The sequence below is a fragment of the Beta vulgaris genome, chromosome 2 (genome assembly GCF_026745355.1).
Source record: "Beta vulgaris subsp. vulgaris cultivar EL10 chromosome 2, EL10.2, whole genome shotgun sequence".
NCBI classification, from domain to species: Eukaryota; Viridiplantae; Streptophyta; class Magnoliopsida; order Caryophyllales; family Amaranthaceae; genus Beta; species Beta vulgaris.
Window position 1 is genome coordinate 568,070 of NC_079203.1, and position 8,982 is coordinate 577,051.

The window sequence follows — 8,982 nt, forward strand, 5'->3', positions numbered from 1 at the left end:
ATCAATTTTTTATAACTTTTAAAATACATGGAGATATTAATGGTCAAAGTTATACATTGACAAGCGCGAAAGTCAAAAGGTTGCACTTATTTAAAAACGAAGGTTAGTAATAATTTCTTTTTATATAAATAGTTTTTGAAATAAAGAACATCACGACTTAATATCACTAACCTTTATTTATGAAAACGTCATTTAATATACTTCCTCCTTTCTGTTTTAAATGAAATATTTGCTTTTTCACGTAACCCAAAGCGCTTATTTAATCATTAATATCTTTAGATGTGCACACGTAAAAAAATATTAAAAGTTATAATTTGTTAGTATGGATCGAGACGAATCTAACAACATCCCACTTGACTATGTTTTTCTTTATATAATGACGAGAAATTAGAGTCAAAATTGATCAATAAATAGTATTATTTCACCAAATGTTTCTTTTAAAACAGAACAGAAAAATTATAAACTTTGTATATCTCCGAGATAAACTGACACTCCATCAAAAGCATAAGTAGAGGTGGGCATGGGTCGGGCAAGCACGCGGGTCGGCATGGCCCGACACGATTTGGGCCCGCCCGTTGTCCGCTACGTGAGTCGCGTGCCTGTCATGGTCAAGAAATTTTATTTTAGGCCCACACCGGCACGAGCCCACTTGGGACGAACGCTCCTTTCTTTTGTTTTTTGGCCTAAAACTGTCAAAAATACAAAAAAAACGTAAAACGCGGGTCAAGCCCATGGGAGGTACGAACCTGACTCGCGAACCCGTGGGTCTGAACCGGGTCGTGGACAGAATCTGAAAATTTCAAGCCTGACACGGTACGGCCCATGCCCAGGTCTAAGCATAAGGCTTTAGTTAAAAAAAAAAAAAGTATATAGTATAGTAGGAATATAATCTTATACACTATGCTACTTCTATTATTAGAATTTAGAATGGGTGAGGATGGTGGGAGAATAAGGACCACAAATCCCACCAAGGGCAATGGAGTGAAAAAATCGATTTTCTCATCCTGATTTCTCTTTCCATTCAACTGGCTAAGGCTGATCCACATGTCAATCTCCCATTTGTCCTACCTAGATTTTTCTCTCTCCTGATCAGATTATTGATTGACTCTACTCATCTTCACACTCTCATCCATTTCCCACCACTACACCACCTAACTTTTCTACCCAAAAGCAAACAAAAATCACTTCTACAGAGAGAAGTGCAAGAAAAAAAAAATAACAAAAGTGCCTGAAAAAACCAAACTAATGGGAGGTGGTCTTATGGCAGCAAAACTATGCGACTCTTGCAAGTCCGCAACCGCCACAATCTTCTGCCGCGCTGATACCGCGTACCTCTGCATTTCTTGCGACGCCAAGATACACGCAGCCAACAAGCTCGCATCTCGCCACGCTCGCGTATGGGTGTGCGAGGTATGCGAGCATGCTCCTGCAACAGTTACATGTAAAGCAGACGCTGCACATCTCTGCGCTACATGCGACCGTGACATCCACTCAGCTAACCCTCTTGCGCGCAGACATGAACGTGTTCCTCTCACTCCTTTTTACTACCCTCTCTCTCCTCCGAACACCACCACCAACAACAACGATGACTCCGACTCATCGGCTACAGCAGCAGCAGCCGCAAAATCAGCTGCAATCAACAAGTTGTTTGGAGATGAGTATTACTCTGATGCTGATGAAGCTGAAGCAGCTTCATGGCTTCTCCCGAATCCTAATAAAACTGATGAACCCAAGTCGATTGATTACTTGTTCTCTAGCTCTGGAAATGATGGTGATGATATTGATCCGTATTTGGATTTAGATTTTGGAGCCGAAGCGAAACCTGATCCGGATCTTAGTTCGGATGGTGTGGTTCCGGATCCGGATCAGAAAGGGGTTCATCATCATCATCTAACAACACTGCAACATCCAGCTGCTTCTATGTTTTCTCTCTCTTCTTACCATCACCACCACCACCACCACCATGTTAGCAATAATAATGGTCATTTTGATGGGTTTGAGAATTCTTCTGCTGCTTGCAAACCTTTTGCTCTCTCCTCTTATCATACTCAGCCTTCTCTTAGTCACAGTGTAAGCGCTCATCTCACTTTGTTTTTATATTCATGCCTAGTCATTTTGGTCTAATTTTATCTCAATTATTAAAACGGATCGAAGAAAAACAAAAGTTCGGATTATTTTAAAAAGCTATTGAAAAAAATAATAAATAGATTGGATTAAATTCAATGAGCTGGGCATATATTGGAATATTATAATCAATTTTTCCTTGATATTATTATTATAGTTTTTTTTTGTAACCTTTGCTTAGATTTTCTTATTGTGGGTTGATCTAGACATGAGGAATCTATATATGTAATAGAATTTTTTTTTGTTGAACAAAGGATAACATTAAATTAAATTAAGTATTTTGGCCGAAAAGGCTAGTACAATCCGAATCTAGCATTGTTTGACAATAATTAGGGGGTAGGGGATATGTAATAGAATATAAAACTAATATTGGGGCGGCAATCATCAGCTTGAGTCTCAAGATTGGTTTTATATTCTATCAATATCAGGAGAATTTTATTATGTCATTGTAGAAATCTAATGGTAAGTAGTAAGTGTTGAATATAGAATTGAATAATGAGTGGATGGTCCTCAAATAGAACATACGTTGGTTGATGATTTAGTTTGTGTAATTATAATACAAAATTTTATACTAACTCAATACTTCAGCTAGATCAATATTCAGCTTGAAAAAAAATGAGTTAGTTTTAGTTGCTTTGTTTGAATTTGCTCTTACATGCATACACTCCATTAAATAATTCATGAAGTATTATCTATATAATTCAGGTGTCATCATCTTCGTTGGACTTTGGAGTAGTGCCTGATGCAAGCAACATTACAGATGTGGCATCAACTGGATTTGACAAGCAACAACAAATGAAGATAATTGGGATGGATAGAGAAGCTAGAGTATTAAGGTACAGAGAGAAGAGGAAGAATCGCAAGTTTGAAAAAACCATCCGTTATGCTTCTAGGAAGGCCTATGCTGAAACTCGGCCTCGCATCAAGGGCCGCTTTGCTAAGCGGACCGACGTCGAGGCCGAGGTTTCTGCGGCCTCTGTTGATGGACTCTTTGCCCCTGACCCTGGTTATGGTGTCGTTCCAACCTTTTAAGGTTTCTTCCACCTTAAAGGAAGCAAAAAAAAAAAAACTACCAATGATGTTTATGGTAATAGTTGATGTAGTATATGTTGTGTTTTATCATTTGTGTACAGTTTAGTCTTTGATCTTGTAGCATAAAAATAGTGCTACTTAATTCCTCTCCTATGTGTTTTAAGGAGTAATTATTGTAGTAGTTGTTGAACTTTTCATTCAAGTGTAAGGATGGTGATGATGATGATCAAAGTTTTGTGGGGATTCTCTAAAGTAGTCTGAACTGGTAATTACGTTGTACTAATTATTATTAAGCCTCTTTTTTTAGGGGGCTTTTGTACTATGTTTTGATTAAACTATAGGGACCTTTTTGCTTTTTTATTTATTTATTGTGTTTTCTTTGTTTAATTCTTAGCGCATCTATATGTGTCAATCTATTGGTGCATTTCAAATCTTTAATATTTTGTTAATTTATAATTGTGTTGAAAAGGAGTTTGGTTAGAATAATTAAATAGGTCATTCCATTGTCCCCATTGATGACCATCTTATCATTCTAAAATTCTACTTATTATAGTGCTAGCAAGTAGTCTAAAGTGCGATAATCTATACAAATATATCAAAAGGCGTGTAAAAACAAGAAACTGTGTCACGTGGCGCTCTCCCTAGAGAGTTTTAGTTCATGCAATCCATGTACAATAAAAAAAATTAAGAAATTGCATAGTATAGGGTTTGATCTCGAAACCTCAAGTACATATACCAATAAAATTTTAACTACTAGGCTAAGTTGTATTTAGTGTTATTATTATAAAGTATTATATTAATAAATGAAATTTTTTCGATTGTGTCTAGCCTTTGTAAAATTCCATATAGTGCTTCTCAAGGCCTCAATTTAGCTTTTCTAATACATAATGTCAATATTTTGGAGACACTGTCATGAAAGATTGACTTGTTTTGGAGATTCAATTTAATCCATGGGCCATGGCTTAAAATTTTTAGGATCATCAATATTAATGTTGAACTTGCTCCAGATGTCCCAGGCCTTAGAGCATTTTCTAAGAATGTGGTCCATAAATTCAGGGAAAAAAAAAAGGCAAGAGCTCCTACTCCTGAAAATTCATAGTTTGGCTTAGATTTTCTTTGCATGGCATCCTATATATTCCACCAAAGTTGCGAGGTTTAGATTTATTTTGGGATGACTCGGGTTATAGTCAAATTTGCTACCCTTGAACCAAGAGGATGCAAGGATATCATTTTTGTTAGATAGGTTAATAGAGTTTGCTCTTTCCATGAGTTCTCTATGCAAATTGAACGATAGGAGTCACTATAAGCTGTTAATCCTTGTTTTTATTATGTTGACCCTTCTTTTAAAGTACAATGAACAATTTTAGAGGTAATGAACCATGTACATGTGAGAACTAGTAGTATATATGTTTGAAAAAAGGTGACTATGTCCACATACGAGTCACTATGAGCTCCACGAACAATTTTTGATACACGTGATCTTTCGGTCAATATTTATTGTTGACTAGATTCATGCAAGACTTTAACTCGATTTTTGTATTATTGTAGTTCCGCAAAAATTTCTCTACCACATGATTAAGACTTGTGACTCTTTACCTAGCTACACTCCTTATTCATTTGGATGCACTCAATCTGCCCAAGCCTCATATTTTTCATCTCTAGCTCTCTATCTACTCTCTTTTATATGCACACCAAATCTGAGGCCCTAGAGCACATCTACTCAGGCTACACAATCAATGTTGATGCATCCTTGGCAGTTGATGGATGGATAAGACTTAGCTTGGAGCTATTGCCAGGTGAAATATTTTCAAGAAAGAGCTATTCTTGCTCCAACTAATGAGATAGCTGGTATGGTTAATTATCATGTTTTCTCGCTTACCAGGTGAAGAAAGAACTTATCTTAGTTCAGATGCAATTTCCATTGAGGAAGGATTTCCATTCAGATGCAAGAGTTATAAGCAAAAAGGTTTTGAAGATTTTAATCTATGATAAAGAGCGTGGGAACTCAAATGTTACCACAAATGTAGTGGATAAAGAAGTATTTTAGAATGTGTAATAAGTACATACTATCAAAACTTTGAACTTATGTGTTTAGTTTTACTTTCAATTTGTTAATATAGTCACTCATAGTTGTATTTATGTTGCATTCGTACTCTAAACTTTTTTTGCAAAAGCGAACGCAAACAATTAGCATCCCTTGCAATTCTGCACTTGTGTTAAACTATATAGATACTACCTTTTAATGCACGCGATGCGTGCAACGACATTTTCCCCAAATCAAACCACTACTCCCCCAATTACCATACCCATATTTCTTAATTTCACGCAATATTTTTTTCTCTCTATTCAATTGAACATCATTTTCATCAATTTCCCCCAATCCAAACCACATACTCGATTGTTTCTCTCTCTATTCAATTGAGACCGTCAATTATTAGCTGAGGATTATCTCAAGCAAGTTGCAGAGTTGGCTTTGGCGGTCACAGAATTGGCTTTCGCTCAGCCTGTCATGGATCGCCGAGCTTGCTTGCGATTATGGCCCAAGCTCTGCAGTTTATGTTGAAAATAGATTATGGGCACAATATTTTGATTTTAATATATGGGTTTAAGTTTTTTTTCCCCCCAAATTCGAGTTCTCATATTATGTCTCAATTTGTTTTAATATTTGGGCTTGAATATTGAAGTTATATTAACAAAATTTGATTTTTTAATTTTAATATATGTGTTTAAGTATTTTTTTTCTCAGATTCATTTTAATATATGGGCACAAAAATAATTCGAATTATTATATTTTGTCTCAAATTTTTTTTTATATATCTAGGGCACGAATATTGAAGTCGTTTTTTATGAATTTTTTTTTTTACCATTTATGATGTAATTTTAATTTCAACTATCTTCGACTTAAATTTTAAATATGCTGTAATTTAATTTTATTTATTTTTTTTTGGAAAAAAAATATAATACAACACATATTCATAAGAGTTATTGTCATTTGAGTTTAATTTTACTCGAACATCGTACATATTTTTAAGATTTACTGAACATAGAACAACACACATAATTTTATTTTTTATAACGAACTGTGTACCTGATTAACGGTAAAGAATCGGCAAATTTCATAGTTCCATATTTCAGAATGTCGTGAAGCTCCAATCTATAAAGAGAACTGTTTTTTTTTTGTTTGGAGTTTGTGTTTGTAATTGAGTTTGTGTTATGAAAAAATTTATTCGAGAGGATGTTATACCGTGTATTTTTTTTTTGTTATAGTTTGTAGTATTAACGTTTGGTAAGTTCTTGATTATGAATATCTTTGATTGAATCTCTTTGATTGGCAAGTTTATTGATTGAATATTATATGAGTTGATTGGGTTTAAATTTGATTTGATTGATATTTTTGTTTTGGCAAGTTTATGCATGGAATTTGGGTTGATTAGGTGGCTATTAGAGGTTGTTTGTGGAAACTTGAAATATAATATTTATGTTGGGGACATTTAAGTAAATTCCAAGGGGGACACCATTGCTCCCCCTTGGCTTATATAATAGATACTAGCTTTTTCTGCACGCTATGTATGCGATGATATTTTAGGCATAACTATTACTCGGTATTAAAAGAAATTAGAAATAAAATTATGAATTATGTATCTACGTTCACCTTCATTAGGTGAGTAAGAAGTATTTAAATACCTAGAGATGTATCTAAAAACATTTTTAAAGTAACTATAAGTGATAAAATTACATATCCAAGTAATGAAAAAACAGATTTTTTTTTTTTTTGGAGTTTGTATTTGTGATTAATTTTGAATATGCGTTGTCTTTGTAATGATAATGCCATTATTTTATTGTCTGTGGTATTAATTTTTGTTAAGTTCTTGATTACGTTTTTTTTAGTTGATTGGATCTAAATTAATTTGATTGAATCTTTTTTATTGGCAAGTTTATGTGATTGACAATTATATGAGTTGATTGGGTTTAATAGAGATTTGGTTGAATTTTGTTTGGTAGGTTTATGTGTGTAGTGGTTTTATATTGTGGAGGGGTGAATATGAAAATTCAAAGGGGGACACCATTGCTCTCCCCTTGGCTTATATATATACTAGCATCTTTTGCACGCGATGCGTGCTTGGATTTTTTTCGAGATAAAAACTCAGTTTTCTTCGACATCAGTAAGAGTCAAAATTTGAATGTTAGACATACGAAGTATAATTGTTTTTAGTTGCAAAATTTGATTGGTTTAGTCTCTGTCACTTAAGTCTCTTACCAGTCTTTTTTTTTGTTTTACTTTTTAAAGTTAAATTCTATGAACAAAATAGAAATTTTATTGAATTTATTTATGATATCTAATGGTTGATTTTTGAATTAAGTACACTACTTCGCAGATTGTGAAGAAAGTTCACACTTTGATTTCAAGTCAAATTTTTGTGACTATGTATTGACGTTGTAGTGTATTGAATTGGTTGTAGTTTGTAAGTGAATTTTTTTAGTTTTTGTAAAGTTCCCTCATTTGAGTGATTTGTATAACGTAAATTATGCAATTCTATGATTTTAGTTGACTTGTGAGTGATTGCTATAATTTTATTTTCGGTATTTTTGTTTGAAGGCCCCCTTTGGTTTGTAAGTGAATTTGTAATTTTGAAAGGCAAAGGGGTAAAATAGTCTCTTCATTGGGCGACCCGCTCGCGACCCGTGACAGGCTACTGCTCGCGCGTGCTTCTGTTTTCCGTTTGTGCTCTATGAGCGATTTTTGACAGTTTGCTCTGATTTTGCGTGCATAAGAGTGGCTTTTCACCACAGATGAATGGGTTGAAGATTATTATTCTCTCTAAAAGCACTTTCTCTCAAGTATCTATTTAGATTGATCATCAAATACAAAATCACACAAAACTTCTTCTCATTTTTGACAAGATTCATACGAGTGTGACTCTTGTTGTTCTTCTTTGTTTCTCGGAGGTGAATTCCGTGCAACCCGTGCTTCGTATAGGGTCAGAATATCGCTTTTGGGAAAGTGTCCCAACACGCTTAGAAGATTCATCGTTCATCTAGTAATCATCTTTGTTACCCTTATTCATTATCTAACAAAAGATAGCTAGTTGTTACTATGCGGTTTTGATGTGCACCATAAGATTGTATGGTTATGGGATATAGTTAATGTGATTTCTTCTAGTTTGTCACCTATAGACATACATAAGTTGTTCCATTCAGTTTCTTAATGAAAATTGGAGAAAATAACTCCTAATCTAAGGTGAAAATGAATCTTTTTAAAGGTTTAAACATGAAAAACTGGAGAAGACAAGCAAGATATTGGGGAAGGAAGCAAACATCGTCTTAGATAAATCTAATATTATAAGTGCAAAGTATCAAACATCTTAGAACATTCACATTTAATATGCTAATTATATCTAGCCTAATTTGAATAATATCGCAAATACATCATTTTGGGGTGATGCACGCGTTAACGTGCTACACAACTAGTTATATAAAATGTTGTGGGTTTTCCAAATATATATTTTATTAAGATACAAATTATTTCTAATTTTTTTTACTAATAGAAAATTAAGGATAGTAATAGTCAAGTTATACATTGCAATCTTAAAGTGATCAAATTGTTGTATTATTCATCTAGAATATAGATCGTACTACTCATTAGCAATTGAGATTACAAATATAACTATATACTATTAAATTTATATTCATTTATGAAAAAGTGAATAATATAAAAACCTATTTAATATTGTTTAAAAGTACTCCAATAAAAATTGTAACAATAATTTTGTTTTGACAAGTTTAGAAAGAAGTTAATACCTAATTTTTACATTCAAAATTTTAAAA

At 33.6% G+C, this 8,982-nt stretch overlaps 1 protein-coding gene across 1 annotated transcript; it reads left to right on the forward strand.

The window, feature by feature from the left end:
* The first annotated feature begins 1,119 nt into the window (after positions 1 to 1,119).
* On the forward strand, positions 1,120 to 3,543 carry LOC104906002 (zinc finger protein CONSTANS-LIKE 4). Its single transcript, XM_010694679.4, has 2 exons — positions 1,120 to 2,070; positions 2,830 to 3,543. Exons 1-2 carry the CDS (start codon positions 1,246 to 1,248, stop codon positions 3,154 to 3,156), a joined length of 1,152 nt encoding a protein of 383 aa, XP_010692981.2. The 5' UTR covers positions 1,120 to 1,245; the 3' UTR covers positions 3,157 to 3,543.
* The last annotated feature ends 5,439 nt before the right edge of the window (positions 3,544 to 8,982 follow it).

Coding starts and splice junctions, on each gene's coding strand:
- LOC104906002 (XM_010694679.4), top strand. CDS start 1,246: ATGGGAGGTGGTCTTATGGCAGCAAAACTATGCGACTCTTGCAAGTCC. Junction 2,071..2,829: donor AGCCTTCTCTTAGTCACAGT/GTAAGCGCTCAT, acceptor TATATAATTCAG/GTGTCATCATCTTCGTTGGA.